This window comes from Vigna angularis, chromosome 4 (genome assembly GCF_016808095.1).
Source record: "Vigna angularis cultivar LongXiaoDou No.4 chromosome 4, ASM1680809v1, whole genome shotgun sequence".
Taxonomy (NCBI): domain Eukaryota; kingdom Viridiplantae; phylum Streptophyta; class Magnoliopsida; order Fabales; family Fabaceae; genus Vigna; species Vigna angularis.
Genome location: NC_068973.1, coordinates 30,301,240 through 30,321,658, shown reverse-complemented (window position 1 = coordinate 30,321,658; position 20,419 = coordinate 30,301,240). Strand labels below are relative to the sequence as shown.

Below are 20,419 nucleotides of genomic sequence, written 5' to 3'. Positions count from 1 at the left end.
AGTAAATTATTTAATTCTTAAGCTTGAAGGCTTGTGTATAATGTACCTGTCTGGTCAACTATAAGTCAGACGATCAACCCTATCGTTGACGTTGGTGAGGACAATCGGGATAGGCCTCGTGCTTAGGGGTTTTGGTCGGGAGGGTCACCTTATTTTTTGTTGGAGAATTTTTTATTAGCTTAGCTCATAGGTTGTCATATTATTTTTTGTACACACATCTTGACACATTAATGAAATGTTCTTTCCTTTCATCTCTTGTCCTTTTATTGTTGCTTCTTATTTGCTACGATTTTATTGAATCGTATGATTGTTCTAACAACTTTACGAGTTAAGTAATAAGCCTCTTGAAACCGATCAGGTAAAGCTACTTTTGTTTAAACTAAGCGTGAGACTTTAAGAGGTAAAACTTAAGTTAGTAAACAAATATGCAAGTTGAACGATCAACTAGATGCTCCCTGCTCTTTAAAACTATAATAGGTTGAATGCTTCCTCGATGATTAGTCAGGACGTTTACTGAACCACTTTTGTTGTAAATGTTTTCACCTAGGTCATCCTCTTACTCGTTGGGCCAAGCGACAAGGGTTCACGAATGAAATTTTTCTTAACCAACTTGAAATTTGATTGGAAGGGGTTCACTTAGATGAACTCTTCCTTCACCAACTTATTTGATTGTTTAGATCGAGCGACATAATTATTTTTTGCATAACTCTTCCTTCACCAAATCAACACATGACCGGTACAGGTTCACTTTGGTGAACTCTTCCCTCACCTAGTTTTGTTTGGATCGAGGGGTAGAGGTCCTTTACAGAACTCTTCCTTCACCACCTCAGCTCCTGACTGACACAAGTTCACTTGGGTGAACTCTTTTTTCACCAAGTTGACGAGTGATCGATAGTGATTACTTTAAATGAACTCTTCCTTCACCGACTAGTTATAAATTGGCTTGAGCTAAACTTGCACAAGTTTTCTAAAATATGACTTTACTGAATTCTTTGAAAAAAATATTACACCAAGATTCATTGTAATTATTTAGCTGAAAAAATTTTGAAAAGTAAGGCATCGTAAGTTTAGAAATTCTCTTCCTATTTAGATGTTCTAGACGATATACCTCATTCTTTATGTCATTTACAATCTTGAACAATTCTTTTAAGTTTGGTGTAAGTTTTCTTTACACTAACTCTTTTCGAACTTCGTAAGTTTTTCGAACTCCGCAGGTCTTTCTCCATATCTCTCATTAATATTATGATTTATACTATTATGTTATTTATATTATATTATAGGTTGTCAGTTGTTAAACAGTGAATTATTTTCTTACAATTATTTAGTTTTTTTGTTATGATTATATCTGATATATAAAATTATGTTCATAAGATAGCTATAAATAAAAACATGCACATGTATTCAATAATTATGATGTTGACATCATTAAGAATAGTTTGATCCTATCCACTATAGAACTTTCATCTCCATTTTTCTCTTTAAAATGTCTTTAAGCCATCATTGTCACTTCTTTGATTGAACGACTCTACAAGAAAAAGGAAGTGGAATTTGTAGTGGAGGCCCATAATCAATATAGGAATCTTTGCTTTCACATTCATTATTTCTTGGACTGCCACTGTTCCTTCAATTCTCTACTACATTCCTTTTCTTGCACATATAAATAATGTCAATGCTTATAAGATTATTTTCCGAAAATAAATTTATAAACTTCTCAGTCTTTTCATCTTCTGCTGTTAAGATTATAGGTATATGAAATAACTTCCATATAACAGTTGTTTTTGTTTCTTATTATGTTATTTGTATTAAGGAAAAAGAAAAACAAGTTCAAATGATTTTATATGATAAATCTGAATTTTTTTTAAACAGAATTTTTTTTAAAGGTTATTAATTTTTTATATTGAACATTGATTTTAAACTAACATTTTATTTATCTATAATTCTGGATGAGTTTTAATAGTTTGAAAGTAAATTTTAATTGTTAAGTGATAAATAATGAATCATAAAAATATTTAATTAATTTATAAACAATATTTTAAAGATTTTTAATTTCATTTGCATATTATCAAATTTCTCTAGTAATGATATTGAATGTCATTTTCCAGTGCCAAGGTTGAACTGGTATTCAAGAAGTATGACTACCGTACCTTGACCGTGAAGTTTAACGTCCGTTTTAGGGATGTTATAGTCAGTTGTGCAGTGACTGCAGATGTCCTAGGATCACTCTTATCAGTCAGAAACACTTCCAACTTTTGAAAAAATAATTAATTAATTGAATTAATCTCGTGCGCAACTTAATCAAAATTTAAAAATAATTTAAAAAATTACATTAAATAATATAATAATTTAAATGAATTTAATGTTATTATTATTAAGTAGGTTAAACTTTTGAAATGAATATGTCAAATAGAGAGAATTAATATATATAATTATAAATATTTATATTTAATAAATTAATTTGTAGATATTTTTATTGTATATATGTTATTTAAGACTAATTCAATCTTACAAAATCAGTTTATAAAATGAAGTCTGTATTTATTTATATATTTTAAATTGAATGTGTTTATAGTTGATATAAAATTTTTAACACATCTTCTTATACCGAAATATATACACTTTAATTATGAAATTATACATTAATAAGTAATCTAAAAACGAGTGGAAAAATATATCTTACAAACAATAAATATTATATTTCTTTTATATGTGATATCTATTCCCATCTTTAATCATATATTTCTTTTAAAGAAAATAAAAATACACCAACCATGAAACATAAATTATGGACGCACACAACTTCCAAACCCTATTTGGACTCTAGAGAGTGTTCATTGGGTAGTTTCTTTCTGCACTTCCGTATGCAGCCCATATAAAAAGACTTTCTATTTTTTATGTAATTTGAATTTTTGTTTTCAGGATTACACAATACAGAAGTAGAAAATAACTTTGAAAAGTTGGAATTGATTACGAAAAAAATAGATTTTAACTTTTTTCTTATACAATTTAAAAGTTATTTTTAACCTTTAGATTATAAAATCTAAAAATATTTTTTTTAATATAACTTTTAAATTAAATAATCCAAAAATAATTTTGATTTGATTATATAATTTAGAAGTTATGTTTTACTTTTAGATTACACAATTTAAAGAAAATGAAATAAGATTCTTTTTAGGTTTAATACATCATTTGGTCCCTACTTTTGGGGGTTTGGTTCAAACTGATCCTACCTTTTGAAAAAGGTTAGTAAGACCTCATATTTCGTTTAAAAATGTTCAATAAGGTCCTTTTCGTTAACGTCGTTAAAAACATAACGGTGCAGATACTACCGTGGTCAAACCTTAGTGAGCTGTTTTGTTTGATGATTACGTTGCACTCTGAAGTGAAGTGAGTTGGTGGAAATGTTTAAAGTTGAGGTTATTGTGTCTAATAAAAGGGGTGATTAGGGTTCATGCAAGTTGTTCCCTTTTTTTAGCACAGTGGTTGTGGGTAAATAGAAGTGGTTTCTTCCGAAGGTTGTTCTTCTTGTTCCAAAATAAGGTGGGAAAGAAATTCGCAATCCGCAAATGATGGTTGTTGGAGGGGAGGTGGGATAATCCCTCGTTGCAAATGTGGTGATTATGTTGTGAGCAAAGTGGCGAGAACTCCATAGAATGCTAGCAGACAATTTTGGGGATGTCGTCATTACAAGGTTTTTTTAATACCCTTGTCACTTTATTTGAAATTTATTTGTTCATTACAATGTGGTGATTATGTTGTGAGCAAAGTGGCGAGAACTCCACAGAATACTAACAGACAATTTTGGGGATGTCGTCATTACAATGTTTTTTGGATACCCTTGTCACTTTATTTGGAATTTATTTGTTCATAGATTGATGAGTTAGAACCAATTTTGGTGGCTTATTTGGTGCATAACATGGTGGATCTTCAAGAGGGATGTACTGTAACTTTTTCAAGTGGTGTAATGAAGAAAATAATGACGAAAGAGATGGTGAAATTGTCAGACAAAGCAAGAGGATATGTGAGGTGGAAATTTTAGTCCAAAAGTTGCAGAAAAGGATAAAATTGTTACTTGGAGCTGTGTGTGTTGTTATTGCGGTGAACAATGTGACAATGTGGGTCTGTTTAGGTTGATCTTCGTAGGTGGGTCAATGTTTACGTTGAGGTCTAGATCAGTGTTTATGTTCATATCAATGTGCAGGTGAAGCTCAATGTTTAGGTTGAAGTGTAGGTGAATGTTTATGTTCATGTAATGTGAAGGTCAATGTAATGTGAAGGTGTTCATGTGAAATGTTAAATTTAGTATCCGCTTTCATTTTAAAATGTTCAATGTGGTCCCCTTTTGAATTTAAAACTGTTACTTTTGGTCCCAAATGGATATCAACACATGTAACATCTCTGCCATAATATACTAACACAAGTGTTTGTCATGACTACATAATTAAAGTTCACCTAGAAAGTACATAATAAAAGTTGATCACATGACAATCAAAGTAAATAATAAAACTTGATCACATTAGTTGTGAATATACATAGGTAAATTAGTTCATCAAAATACAACTGCATCAACATACTACATAATTCAGGAGTTTTTATAAGTTCAAAATACATCCAAAGTGTTTGTAATTGATATCTAAACTTTTCTTCTAAAATCTAACTTCTTCCTCAAGATTGGTGGTGTTGAATGTGGAATGGACTCCTGAGTAGGTTGTGGTGGTTTCGGAGATTTGGGACATGTTTGCTGTGAGGCTAAGGGACATGTTGGTTTGTGATGTTTGGACGTAAGGGGCATTTTTTTCTGTTGTGTCCCACTTGACGATAGATGGTACATTTCTTTCTATGGCCACCAACTCTCATTTGGGTGGCATCCTTTGTTAACTCCCACGCCTCCAACTTTCTTTTTTTCTTTGGCCTCCCAGGCAACTTTCGAATAATTGGTGGCATGACATCAACATAGCTTGTTCTTTCCCATAGCAAATACTCATTGACAGGATAAATCATAGAGGCATACGTCTCTTCATATGTGGATCTTGTGAACCAAGAGGGTACAAAATTTTGTGGGTCTTCATTTGAGTAGTTCATTGCTGTAATTGCATGACATCCCAATCCCTACAACTCAAATGCAAACGGGGACCACTAAAATTACTTAAACTAACAACAATGGGACCACTATCAACCCCAAAAAGCCAACAATCTTGCTCACTGTCTTCAACCACCCAAGAAGCGACAACTATAATCATATTTAAAACACAATAAACAACGCATTACAAAACAATTCAACATACAATATTTAACCAACAAATTTATACCCCGAAAATCATCGTCAATCGAACAAAATATAATTAAACCCTAACCCCCAAATACAACAACAACAACATCAAGTAATTAGGCTTAGATTAGGACCACTTACCTCACGTACGTACGCTGTTCCAATTTCATCTTCAAGGAATCAGCAGCCAACCCTCATTACAACACCACTTGCAACACAATGTTGAACCCAGAAATGGCGAAATCAGTCTTAGATAAGGGTAATTTTCTTCAACCCAAACTTAAACCTACCACATACCTTACGTAATTTTTTTAAAATATTTCCACCAGCTCACTTCACTTCACATTGTCACGTAATCATCAAACAAAACAGCTCACTCAGGTTTGGCTACAGTGACATCTGCACCGTTATGTTTTTAACGGCGTCAGCGAAAATGACTGTATTGAACATTTTTAAACAAAATATGGAGTCTTACTGAACTTTTTCAAAAGGTATGATCAATTTGAATCAAACCCCAAAAAATAGAGACCAAATGATATATTAAACTTTCTTTTTATATGGATGAAGAAGAAATATACGTAGAAAGGGGAAGATGCTACCTGTTAATTGGCCACAAACCTGAGAAAACTGAAAATGAAAAATGACAGGGGAAGATGCTACCTGTTAATTGGCCACAAACCTGAGAAAACTGAAAATGAAAAATGACAGTTCAGGAAGAGAAAAAAATGGATTTTTTAGTTTTTTTTTTCTAAATTTAAATAAGTTCAATTCAATTTTAATGGCTTATATGTTTGAAATGAATTTAGTCCTTTTTTTTTCTTAAAATAAAACCTCAATAATTTAATGGAAGTTCAATTCATTTAAGTCCTACATAAGGTTATATACATTGATTCTAAATAATATTTTCTTCTAAAAGTTTATGAAAAAATTGACTGAAACATGTTTTATCTTAATTATACTTCATTTATACCTGTCATAACTAACTTCTCCCAACATCTAAAAAAAATTACATCATTTGTCATAAACCTGCTCACACTGTAATTTGATTGATTTTTAATTATAATAATTATTTGAAACCCGTGTTAGCAATAATTTTGTTGATCAATATTGTTTAAAATTTTTTACACTAATATAAATATTTTTAATATCAAATTTTACTTATTTAAAAGTTTTCTGTGACCTTAATTTTTTTTAAGACTACCCTATAATAAGGTGCACATGTAAACCAACATTAAATAACAAGTCTCTAAATAGGATACTAATTAACTTGAATGTCCAAATAAATCAATAGATTAGTATAATAATAAATGAAACTAAAAAGAAAACATGTATAAAAAGCCTTGTTCATATATTCAATGGTCAAGAAAATTAGAAAAAAAAAACTTCAATTCGATATTGTTACATCTGTCATTTTAACTCAAACTTTATGGATTGATTTTAACTCCATTTAAAACTAAGTTTCTCATTTTTTTTGTCCATTCAAGAAGAGGTTTTTATCATTCCCAAAACCCAAAAAGTGGGTTAGAGTTGAGATAGGGTGGAGCTGATCCTTGAAACTCCTCCCTTCTCATTCATTAAAGTCACACATTTGTGGACTTGTATTCATGCACATATAAGAAAAGCAAGTTATATACAGAGATTTCTAGACTAAAATTTACTCGTTGATGGATTAATAAGGGAAATGATAGATTAACAAACCACGTAATAAAATAAATTAACAAAAAAGTTACTGACGCCATCAATAAGTATATTTGAGGTCTTGAAATATTTGTATATAACTTGTTTTTCTGATGTGTGTAGGAATGCAAGTAGGGAAGAGTTTCAGGGGTCAGCTCTACCGTATCTCAACTCAACCCACTTTCTATGGATTTTAAGGTTGGAAATTCAAAAAAATCTCCTCTTGAATGAGCCAAATATAAGGAACTTAGTTTTAAATGAAGTTAGAATCAACCCATAGAGTGAGTTAAAATGACATATCTACGTAGAAGTGAGTTTTTAACGTTTGATAACCATAATTAATTTCTTTCTCAAATATTGATTATAAAATTATCTATAAATAGTGAATATTGTTTTCAATAAATTTATGTTTTACCATTTCTAACAATTGCATAATCAACCTCATATACCTACATTTATATATTTTTGTGTGCACTTATTTTATCTATTTTCTGTTTGGGCTTCATTAAGAACAAATAGGGCCTCAAGCAGCCGAAGGCACACGTGACACAACACCCATTTACAATTTGAAGCTGTGTGGTTCCAAATGCATTATCTATAATTTGTGTATTTTGAATTTAAAAGAAAAAAGATAAGCACTACTACAATTCTGCATAATAAGTTTGTAATTTAACAGGAACATTGTAAATAATCTTATAAAAATAGTAAGAAAAAAATATATTGTTTATTTTAAAAATTAAATTTAGCATTTTTCATTAACACTAGTAACTTTTGTGTGCACACATAAATTAAACTATTTTAACAACAGGGTTGAAATTCAGCGGCTGGTACTTTTGAGTAAAAATATCAATTTTGATATTTTTTATTGGAAAGGATTTTATAAAAAGTTTATATAATTTCCAAAATAATTGTTTCAAATTTAATATTTTAAAATTATATAAGTTAATAAAATGGGTAATGCATAACATTTGATATAAATAAACTTTTTAAAAGTTCAAAATTGTTAGAACAGTTTCAAAATATTTAAATAATATTTAATGATTAGATAAATTCCTGAATAAAATACATATTTTAAAATTTTTGAATAATAACAAAATATAGAAAATATTTAAATAATAACTTATAAAAGAGTTACAGAAATTGCTTTTTAAAACTTGAGCAATGTATCTAGACGCGATTATAGAACATAATTTGTTTATTAGAAATACTACAACCATGGGATGGGTTATAACATGTCAGTTTCAGGCTTCATATAAATGGACCCGCCATAAATTTTGGGGCGCTGAGTACGTACCTGGCCTACGTGGATACGGCATCGTTTAGGTGTGTTCTTCTGTTCTGCAATTGTCACCCAACCACGTTCCCTCTTTTGGTCTTTCTTCTCGATTTGCCGGAGAAATTCGCCAAGGAACCTGGCTCTGCTGCCACATTCATCCATGGCTTCTGGTTCTGGTACACTTGGATTTTCTCTTCCCACACAATGAATTATTCCTATTTATCAATTTTGTAATATCCATTGTTGTCGTGTATTTTCTTAATTTTGGTATGTGCTTTCGAAATTTTGGTCAATTGAGAATTAAAGATTGGCTATTCAGCTGAACAATGAAGTTCATTTCCTGTGAGGAGACTGGTTCTTTTTCGAACGAGTGATCAAACTCTGAGTGTTTATTTGCGTTTTCCTTCTTGTACAGATTTTGCGTTGGCGGTTTCCTCTGAACTCGAGTCGGTTCTGAGGTTGAAGACCGTTGACTATTTTATTACGAGGAGGCCATGGCTTGGTATGTTCCACGCTGTTACAATGTTGACATTTGTTTGTTCTGTATAACTGGGTGGTCTAATTCACTTATTTTTGTTGTTATGCATTTTGTTCCAGATCTTTATGGAGTTAATGTTAGACCTGTTGCCCCATTTGGGAGTGCAAGTAGGAGGCCTTACGTGGATCCTGCACTTATACATCGCTCATTACCTGATGAGCTGCTTTTTGAAGTATTTCACGTTATCAACTTTTATATTTTTTTATCACTGATTTAATGGTGGTTCTTGATAGTGGAAGTTTTTTTATGTAAAAGTGGCAATGGGACTAGTTACTATCTGATGTATGCTACTACCAAAGATCAGTCGTCTCTGGTCTAAATGTTTAATGTGGAACAGTTTGCTCATGTTTGCGAATTCATTGTTTTCTCACTCTCTTTCTCTCTCACGCGCACACTCTCTCTCAAAAATACCACTTTTGAAAACTAACTTGATAGTAGATTTGCCTTGTCGATGGTCACCTTTGAGCTCAGGAACTGTACTTAAAATAAGAACTAGAACATCAGTGACGTAGTTCTTTCACTTGTTTGAAACATTTATGAAAACTGTTTGTCTTTCTCTCCGATTTTTGAATAAATTATACGCATGGAAATTCATATTCTAAAAAGTCTATCGTTGTCTACAAGAAAAGCTGAGATTTTTACTGAATATATTTTATAGGTCTTTACTCGAATGACTCCATATGACTTGGGGAGGGCAGCTTGTGTGTGTCGAAAATGGAAGTACACAATTCGTAATCCTGTATTTTGGCGCAATGCATGCTTGAAGGCTTGGCAGGTAAACTCAAAAGAAGGTTTTTGACTATAGAACTCCTACTGCTTAAAAATCACATTTCTGATTATGGAGTCCCTTTTATGAAGCTATCTGGGATTGTGGAAAACTATAAGATACTTCAATCAAAATATTATGGATCATGGCGGAAAATGTGGCTGTTACGACCAAGGTTGCGGACTGATGGTAAGAAAAACTGTTTTTTATTGCATAACTTTATTTTCTGCTCCTCATATTGACTGGCAATGGTGTGTGATGGTTATAGTTTTTTATTCTCATTATTAGAAATGGACTTGGCCTAACTTAGCCCTAAAGCTATTCTAAAAAGGAAGGATTGTCCTAGCACTATTAGGAGTATTTTGGCCATATTCCTTTTCCCTAATCAATGTTTGACATCTTAACTCTCCTTCCTTTCCTAATACGAAGATTTGGAGCATAAAGTTCACACTAGTACATTTTGCAAGTAACCCAACATTTAGACTTGATCGGCTATGGTTTTATATTGGAAATAGACTGGAAACCCAAAAGCTAAGTCGGGGTAGAGGATTACTCTAACCTTATAAGGACTATCCTGACATATTTCTGACCAATGTGGGACATCTTAGCATTCACATTTATTACCCTCCCCTCCTCCACAACCAAAGATCAAAAGAGAAGAAGAAAAATAAGAAAATGAACTTTAAATTCAAGCTATAACAAAACTTACTCTATTTTCCTATCCCTTTTATGTTACATTTTAAGTTAGGTTCGTTGTCTTAACATGCTTTCATGACTCAGGTCTTTATGTGAGTAGAAATACCTATATTCGAGCTGGAGTTGCTGAGTGGAAAATCACTAATCCCGTACATGTGGTATGCATCAATATCTACTTGTATTGCTGAGCAATAGACATTTTTTATCTTTTTCTTTTTTAAATATTTGTTACTGTGTCATTAAATAGCATGTTGTTAACTGGGTTTTTGTCAACTTTTTTTCAATATCTTATTTTGGGGAATAAGATGCTTGTAGTAGACTGTTATTTTGTAAGTATCAGAAGGTATTTGCTTTATTTTCTTTTTTAATTCTCAGTTCATACATTTTCATTAATAACTACAGAAGTGTTACTATGTTTCCATTCCATATCCTGTTTTCAAGTTCTTTCCCTAAGACTTGAAGACAAGAAAGAAAAGGAATACAAGATGACATTTTTGCCATTGTAAATGAAAACTTATCAACTGAAAATAAAGACAGAAACCAAACAGCCAGCCCTTACCTTAGTATTCGTCATTTAGAAATCCAGCATCATCAGTTTATAGTGTTCAGTGATTTTTAAGAGTTAGAAACCCTTGTTACTCGCAACCGTAAAATTGTATCTGAATTTATAAATCCTATACAATATGGAATCCTAGCATTTTCATGTGATGAACCTTGTTCTTTAAGACCTTTACGGTAATATACTTGATAGGTCTATGAACCTGCAAATCACACCTTTTGATCTCCTGTCCGGATAACCTCAAAAACTAGATGGATAGCTGCTAGCCCTTCTTGTTGTCCCTCTAGATTTAAGACTTTAAGAAAGATATTTGTCTTGGTCACACAAATTCAAGTGGCAAGTAAATCACTTTTCTAATTTCAGTTTCTATTGGTGATTGACATATGATAATTCCCATTGACGAAATTGTATTGTTGTAACCCACAACGTTTCAGTCAGAGCCTCTTGAGAGTGTGAAAAACCTGAGTATAGGGGTGCGCCTTTGGGTATTATTTCTAGTCTCCTTAGTACTATGGCCGTTTAGCTCTATAGTATCTAATAGGATATTTCTACTTATAAACCACTATAATTGTTGGAGAAGGCTGATGAGTTTATTGTTATCCTTGGTTGGGATGATGGAATGCTTTTGAAGTTTGTATTGTCCTTTTAGTTTCATCCACAATACAGGAGGGTTTTAATGAAAATTTTGATTACCTTGCCCCGGTAGGTGTGTTTTATGTATTTATTTTATGCAATGGTGGTTTCTTGATCTGAATATACAGGATATTCCTTGATACCTCTTTTTTACTTGAAAAATTTAATTTAGAAAGAAGAAATAATTGTTTTTTGGCAGCAAAGCAGTGCATCTTGGATGATTCCCTGAACCATTTAAAAGTGTATAAAAATGTGGGTTCTATATATATATTGGTCCTCAAGTTTCGGTGTATGTATGAGAGACATTGTAAAAGCAAGTTGTGCAAAATCTTGTTTAGTTTTTCTGTTAGACCGTTATTAGTCTATGAGAGAAGAAAGAAACATAGTTAGTTGGTCTAACTGTTTGGTCAGTTAGGGGGAGCGGGGAAAAGCTTTTGAACTTGTATAAATAGTTGTGATTAGTTTTGGGGGAGGGATCTTTTTGCCTTATTGAATTGTGGATCAGAACTCATTGTCCTGAGGGGGAGAGGTTAAGCTCTCTGTATTCTTTCTGTTGATTGAAAGTGAATAAAAGAAGCATTTCTTTGTCGGTGTGTGTGTTTGAAAAGTAAGGAGTGAGTTTTTCCTAGGTTCTTGGATAAAGAACCTATCATTTGGTCCGACCTGCCGGATCCAAAAGGAAGAGAGAATCAGTGATGGACGGACAGTCATCGGAGGATAGATTGGATAACCGGGAGATAACGGTGGAAGGAATTAAAGAGGAAACGGCGGTAATAAGGCGAGACATTCAACAGATGATGAGGATGATGAGCGGAGGCCCGAATAATCACGGAGGAGGGTCGGAAAAGGGAAGTACGTCCGTGAATGACAATAACGAGCATCGCGAAAGTGGGGGAGTGCATCAGAATTGGAGGAAGAGGGTGGAGTTACCTGGGTTTGATGGGCAAGAGCCGCACAGTTGGATCAATCGGGCAGAGCGCTTTTTCGATATTCAGAAAGTGGCAGATGATGATAAAGTTGAACTCGCATATATCAGCATGGAGGGTAGTGCGAGCTACTGGTTCAAGATTTGGAAAGACAAAACCAAGAACCGGTCTTGGACGGGATTAAAGGCATCACTGATCAATCGCTTTGGAGGAGGGTTTCGTGGCACGGTGTACGAACAATTAGCGACTTTACGTCAAGAAGGTTCGGTAGAGGAATTCGCCAGGAATTTTGAGGTATTGCTGGGGCAGACGCAAGGATTGACGGAGGAGTTGACACTAGGATTTTTTTTGGCGGGATTAAAGGAAGAGGTCAAGGGCCAAGTACGCATCCAGGCCCCCAAGGAATTGGAGGAGGCGATCAGGGTTGCGAGAGATGTGGAGGACGCGATGATACGAACGCGAGGAGGAGGTTGGAATGGCGTCAGAATGAGTGGGGGAGGATCGCGACCCACAACGACAGTGATTCGCGGAGAAATGGAGCGACCCACCGTTAATAGGTCGGGAGGCGTGGATGGGAGTGCGGGGAATCGAAGAGAAGGGCCGTTGCCGGCGACAGGCCAGAGAGGCGGAAATGCTGGGGGTGGCGATAATCGGGGCAGAATGGTTCGAAATTTGCCCTATCCGGAATTCTTGAAAAGACGAGAGGAGGGACGATGCTTTCGGTGTGGCGGCCCCTTCGCTCCAGGACACCGCTGCTCGGAGAAAGGTTTGAGAGTACTCTTGTGGGCAGAAGACGAGGAGGATGTGGTTATCGAAGGTGGATCCTCGGAGGGGGATTGCATGGAACTGTCGGCGTGCTCGGCGGAAGGGATGACGTCGTCGACAACCATGAAGCTCACGGGGAGAATCGGAGAGAAGCCAGTGTTAATTCTCATTGATAGCGGGGCCAGCCATAATTTCGTGAGCCGACGGGTGGCAGAGGAGATGAGACTTCCGGTGACCGACACGGCGCCATACGCGGTGAGTCTCGGGGACGGACGGCGGAGGATGTCAAGAGGGCGTTGTGAGGGGGTATCGATCAACATGGGGGAAGCTACGGTGGTGGCAGACCTTTACGTCTTCGAGCTGGGTGGAGTAGATGTTATACTGGGAATTGCATGGTTGGCAACGTTGGGAGAGGTGATTATCAATTGGAGGGAGATGTCTATGATATATACCATGGGAGGCAAGAGGATTAGAGTGCAGGGGGACCCAGCTCTGGCCCGATAGCTGGTGGAACCCTAGGAACTGAAGAAGGTAGTGGATGCTGACTCATGGTTCCTTGTGTGGGAAGTGGGGCAGCTAGAACAGCAGAGAGACGACACGTGTCCAGGAGAGCTCACGGGGGAACCGCAGACCGAATTGAAGGCTGTGTTACAGACCCACTGCGAGGTATTTCAGGAGCGAGAAGGCTTGCCTCCGATACGTGATTTGGAGCATCGGATTGTCCTTAAAAAGGGTGAGGACCCCGTCAACGTGAGGCCATACAGATATTCTTATTTTATGAAGGAGGAGATAGAGAAGCAAGTTGCGGATATGTTGAAGGTGGGGATTATTCGTCCCAGCAGAAGCCCATACTCCAGTCCAGTTATCCTAGTGAAAAAGAAGAATGGTAGCTGGCGGTTCTGCGTCGATTACCGAGCACTTAACAAGGCAACTGTCCTCGATCAGTACCCCATTCCTGTGATAGAGGAGTTGCTGGACGAGCTGCATGGCGCTAAATACTTTTCTAAGATAGATTTGAAGGCCGGGTATCATCAAATCCGAATGGGAGAGGAAGATATCTCGAAAACGGCGTTCCGCACCCATTAGGGTCACTTCGAATTTTTGGTGATGCCCTTCGGGCTCACCAACGCCCCAGCAACTTTCCAGAACGCCATGAACAACCTACTGCAGCCCTTCCTCAGGCGATTTGTACTAGTTTTTTTCGATGATATCCTCGTGTATAGTCGGACATGGGGAGATCACCTCGAACAACTGGGCTCGGTGTTGCAGTTACTGGGACAGCAGGAATGGGTAGCCAACCAAAGTAAATGCGAGTTTGGGAAGCAACAAATTGGCTACTTAGGACACGTAATATCTGAAAGAGGAGTGGAGATGGACACGGAGAAGGTGCAGGCGGTGTTAGGGTGGGGAGAACCAAGGAATTTAAAGGCTTTGAGGGGGTTTCTAGGCCTCACGGGTTATTATCGCCGATTTGTGAAGGGATATGGGAGAATGGCCAAACCTCTGACAGACTTGCTAAAAAAGGGGAGTTTTGAGTGGTCACCAGCAGCACAGACGGCCATGGAGAATTTGAAAAAAGCCATAACAACGGCACCAGTTTTTACTCTTCCAGATTTTAACCAAGAGTTTTAGCTGGAATGTGATGCCTCAGGAATAGGTGTGGGAGCAGTACTCATGCAGAATAAAAAACCTATTGCTTTCTTCAGTAAAGCGTTATCGGTGGGATCTCTGAGTAAGTCAGTGTATGAAAAGGAACTTATGGCTTTGGTAACGACCATTCAACACTGGAGGCCCTACTTATTGGGACGGCGGTTTGTGGTATATACCGATCAATGCAGTTTAAAATACCTGCTGGAACAACGAATCACAACCCACAGCCTGCAAAATTGGATAGCTAAGCTCATGGGTTATGATTTTGACATCGTATACAAGGTGGGGAGCTCAAACAAAGTGGCTGATGCCCTCTCGAGGAAAGGGGAAGGAGTTACGGAAGATATGGAGCTGCAAGCCATCTCACAGCCTTATTGGTATGATTTCCGCGAGGTGTTGAAAGAAGTTGAGGAAGATGAAGCACTAAAGAAGGTGGTTCAGGAGCTTAAGAAGGACCCAAATAGTCATACACCATATACTCTGGAGAATGGACGACTCCATTATAGAGGAAGGTTGGTGCTATCCGTTACATCTAGTTGGATTCCCAAATTATTGGCCGAATTCCATTTGACCAGCACAGGCGGACATTCAGGAGTGTTCAGGACGTATAGGAGGCTGGCGCAGTCCTTATACTGGGGGGGGAATGAAGAAAACCGTGACAGACTTCGTTGCTGGATGCATAATATGCCAGCAACATAAATATATGGCAGCATCACCGCAGGGTCTACTCCAACCTCTGCCTATTCCTCAGGCAGTGTGGGAAGAGGTGAGCATCGATTTCATTGTCAAATTACCAAAATCTCACAGTTACGATGCAATTTTAGTGGTGGTGGACAGATTGAGTAAGTATGGACATTTTATAGCATTAAAACATCCCTATTCAGCAAGAACAGTGGCAGGGGTTTTTGTTCAAGAGGTGGTTAGGTTGCATGGGATTCCGGTGTCTATTGTGAGCGACAGGGACCCCTTGTTCCTTAGTATATTCTGGAAAGAATTGTTTAAATGCAAGGAACACAATTGAAGATGAGTACGGCATATCATCCCGAGACTGACAGACAAACAGAGGTCTTGAACCGCATTGTAGAAGGATATTTGAGGTGTTTCTGCTCTGAGCAGCCCAAAAACTGGAGAATGATGTTACCATGGGCTGAATACTGGTACAACACCAGCTACCAGGGCGCTGCGAAGTGCTCTCCATTTGAGATTGTTTATGGCAGGGCACCCCATCATTGAGCAGGTTTATTCCGGGGGAGACAGCGGTGGAAACTGTGGCTCAGGACTTAATAACCCGGGATGAGGCTCTGCGACAATTAAAATTCCATTTACGCAGGGCACAGGACATGATGGTGGGCCAGGCAAATAAAAAAAGAGAGAGGTAGACATTCAAGTGGGGGATTGGGTCTACTTAAAAATCAGACCCCACAAGCAATCTTCTATGCCTGTAAGGTTACATCCAAAACTTGCAGCTCGGTATTATGGACCATTCCAGGTGATTCAGCAAATTGGGAAGGTCGCCTATCGTTTACAGTTACCTGAAACAGCCAGGATACACCCTGTTTTTCACGTTTCCCAGTTAAAAAAGGCGGTGGGGGAGAAAAGGATAGAAAGGGAGCTGCCTGCAGAGTTACAGGCTGATGGACCCAGTTATTGGCCAGTGAAAGTTCTAGAAAGGAGAACCAGACAGCAGGGTGGTGAGACTATGCACCAAGTATTAGTGGAGTGGCATGAAGGAGGAAGAGATGGAGCAACTTGGGAAGACGTGGAAACGATGCAGGATCAATATCCAGAATTCAACCTTGGGGACAAGGTTGCTGAAGGAGGGGGGAGTAATGTTAGACCGTTATTAGTCTATGAGAGAAGAAAGAAACATAGTTAGTTGGTCTAACTGTTTGGTCAGTTAGGGGGAGCGGGGAAAAGCTTTTGAACTTGTATAAATAGTTGTGATTAGTTTGGGGGGAGGGATCTTTTTGCCTTATTGAATTGTGGATCAGGACTCATTGTCCTAAGGGGGAGAGGTTAAGCTCTCTGTATTCTTTCTGTTGATTGAAAGTGAATAAAAGAAGCATTTCTTTGTCGGTGTGTGTGTTTGAAAAGTAAGGAGTGAGTTTTTCCTAGGTTCTTGGATAAAGAACCTACCATTTTCATTTATTTACCTATTTAATTTTTGCATGTAAATTTTCTCTATGTTCTGCAGGTCTGCTATTTTCGGTACATGAGATTTTTTCCATCTGGGCGATTCCTTTACAAGGTTATAATTCAGTAATGACTGAATCCATTTAATGTATATATTTTCTTCTATCTGATTGTTGGGAATTTTTATTTTTTTTATGTAGAATTCATCAATGAAGATCAAGGAGGTGGTGAAGTGTATGAATTTTCGATCATCTAAAGCAGACTGTGTTTTTGGTGGCCACTACACATTGTCAGATGACAAGGTTATATTCTTATGTCTGTTAAATTATATAATTGATTTATTCCGGATAAATCTGCCTCTGCTTTAATCTTCATTGTTTAAAGATCTGAGTAGACATTCTCTTTTTGGAAATTTATTGCATAAATTAGTATTTATGTTTCTTTTTATGGATTTTGAGGCATTGGCAATTGTTATTATCATGGCAGGTTGAAGCTGCAGTCTTATATCCAGGCATGCGGCCTACTGTTCTGAGGATACGCTTAAGGTATTTGATGAGTTTGCCTGATTAGCATACATGTCTTGTTGAACAGTAAAGCTAACATCAAGAACCAGAATTTAAATCTTTCCCGTTCCCTATCTTGTTAGGTTGGGATTTGATGGGCCATTTATACTCTGGCAATTTTAGAAAATAGATCAAATATTTGTCTAGATTATCTTCAACCGGTGGAGGATGAGGTGTTGAATTTAGAGAAATGTTTCCAGTGTAATAAGTTAAAGTTAAAGGTTGTTTTGATTTGAAGTTCACTGATCCAATGGATGCCTCAAAAAATTTCTCTTCCTTCTCCCATGCCAGATAACAGAATAAAGCTAGGAAGCAGAATATCCTTTTCAGCATGGACCATAGAATAAGGAGGCATAGTTGTTTATGCTTGTGAAGGGAGCTGAAACAGGGAAGGATATTTTATACATGAACTCTAGTAAGCCCAAATCCCAACCATTCTATTTGTCACCTGCGTCTTAAGTAAATTTAACTTGGTTCACTGACATATGACGTGGACTTTTGAGCAACATAATGGACAATAAAAAGGGATACTAGAAAAGAGGCAATAGGGAAAACCTAGTCATACAATTGATTAATAATTAAATATTGGCTGATTAGCAAGGAAATTAATAATCCAATAACTTTTGAGCAATTGATTAATAATTAAATATTGGCTGATTAGCAAGGACTTTTGAGCAACATAATGGACAATAAAAAGGGATACTAGAAAAGAGGCAATAGAGAAAACCTAGTCATACAATTGATTAATAATCCAAAATTGGAGTTAATTGAACGTTGCTTTTAGCAAGGAAATTAGATTCCCCTTCACAATGGTATTGGAGTCTTAGTCCTTTGTTGGGCCACCTTTATGTATTTTCCGCACTCCAAGCTAGTAGCTCTATGTGTGTTGAAAGACCACCTTAATTAACTAGTCTTAGTTGTGGCCTTTTTAGGCTTGCATTAGTTGTAGCCTCAGGAGTGATGGTTCAGTTTCACATCAACCAGAGATATGATTTAAATAGAGCTTATAAAACTTGGATAGTTCTCATTTTACAAGTTGATGTTGTGGGATTATGTTTAATTCTAAACTCATTTTTTGAGTTCTTATCTCACTTGGTGAGGATGACTACATCGATCACATAGAAACAAAAAGGAATGTGTTTTTATCACTACCAATAAAATAGAAGAGATAATATAACATAAAGTGAGTGGGGATCTAGTTGCTCCAAGAGTAAGTGACACCACGTAATATTTAATGGACGGTGAATTTCATCATTCTCCAAATAGATTAAATGTTTCCATTAAGTACATTATGTTTGCAAAGTACAATGCAATGTAAAAGCTACCTTCTAATTCATCTTGCGAATATATTTTAGCATATAATATATTTTTAAAATAAAAGTCATTGTTAACTTTGAAATTACATACCAGTATTTATCTAAAATTTGGTATGATTTGTCATCAAAAAGATATCACGATTTAGTAATTAGATCTGTTAAATTCTGGATAAGTTATAAAATGGTACAAGTGCCTTCATACTTCTACAATAGGTGAATTCTTTCCCATGTAAGATAATTAATTCTCAACCTATTTAAACCATATGAAAGTTGGAATAAAATCATCAATCCAAAATATAATTAGAATTGGTCTTTATGTTACATCACTTTGAAATGTCCCACAGGCTCTTGAAAGTTGTTGAAGATCGTTGGTTTTAACCGTTCTATTCTGAAAAGCAGAATATAGAAAGGGAAAAGAAGTTTTGTAACATGTAAAACTTGCTTGGATTTTGATAAAAAGAAATTATGCTAATTTCTTTATTCTTATTCTTTTGAAATTAATCTTTACTGAAAGTATGAATTGGACTTTCCTTTTGCAATATGCTTCTGTTGCGTACGGTATAGGATAAGGGGAACTACAGCAGGGGCTAACAATCGGATGGATTTGATGTCACTCGTCACTAGTGGTGTAAACAGTAGTGAGGCAAGTGTACCTGAGGAGGACATTCTTGGAGTTGTTGAAGGATGGCAGGATGACGAAACACACAACCCAGATGTACCAGCTGTCTCACATAAGAGGGGCATGACCCCCTTTGTCTTTGTTCCCTTTGAAGAGGTACATTTTTCTCTCACGTCATCCTCTTTACTTATAGGCTAGCAGATACTAAATTGATTAATAAACATTTTAGTGATCCCTGGATTCAGTGACAATTACATATTGATTTTTGTTACTTCTAGTATTGCCGCAAACGTTATAAAGCAATAAAATCCCCTAAATTCTAAGTTATATTATGATATATTTTTAATAAAACGATAAAGTTCAAAGTTCATTCATTTTGTATTTTAGTCAATTGAGTAGGAAGTTACTATAATGGAAGTTTCGTAGCTTAACATTGTTGAGAAAGATGAAAATGCGGTCAGGAGCATCTATTAGCTACTAGCATATATATAGGTGGTATTGGATGGCATTAATATTACTCATATTTGTTTCACATATTTTTCAAATGATTTTTCTCTCTTGTTTATCGGGGAGCATGTTGACATTCTGGCTTATTGTTTCACAAGAAAAGCCAACTATTAATTATCAAAAGAGATTATTTGGCTTATTGTTTCACATGTTCTAATCACTCATCTTTCTGAAATTTGAATACTCCTTAATTTTCCCCACTTTTGTGCAGGTGGAGACATCTGTTTTGAATCTTCCGGTGGAGAAAATGGATTATTTTGTGCCTGGTTGAATTGTTAGGATGCCTCAGAATAGAATTGGCTCATTTGTAAATAATACACAACTTGAAGTCACTAAATTTGTATATTTGTATCTATGTGTAGCAATGTCGTGATGAGATTGATTTGGTTCGTTTTGCAGAATCATCCCTTTATTTATGCACCTGCATAACGGGAATAATTGTTGTTTTTAGCAAATCATGGATTCAGTTGTTGAAAATATGTTGTTATAAAGCTATAAATAAATTGTGTAAGACGTGTTGGTAGAGGAA

The 20,419-nt window shown here is 36.1% G+C and overlaps 1 protein-coding gene across 1 annotated transcript; it reads left to right on the top strand.

The window, feature by feature from the left end:
• The first annotated feature begins 8,206 nt into the window (after window positions 1–8,206).
• LOC108331848 (F-box protein 7) lies at window positions 8,207–20,419 on the top strand. Its single transcript, XM_017566824.2, has 11 exons — window positions 8,207–8,395; window positions 8,635–8,721; window positions 8,817–8,929; window positions 9,416–9,532; window positions 9,616–9,712; window positions 10,304–10,377; window positions 16,947–17,000; window positions 17,086–17,187; window positions 17,372–17,430; window positions 19,329–19,539; window positions 20,102–20,419. Exons 1-11 carry the CDS (start codon window positions 8,380–8,382, stop codon window positions 20,159–20,161), a joined length of 990 nt encoding a protein of 329 aa, XP_017422313.1. The 5' UTR covers window positions 8,207–8,379; the 3' UTR covers window positions 20,162–20,419.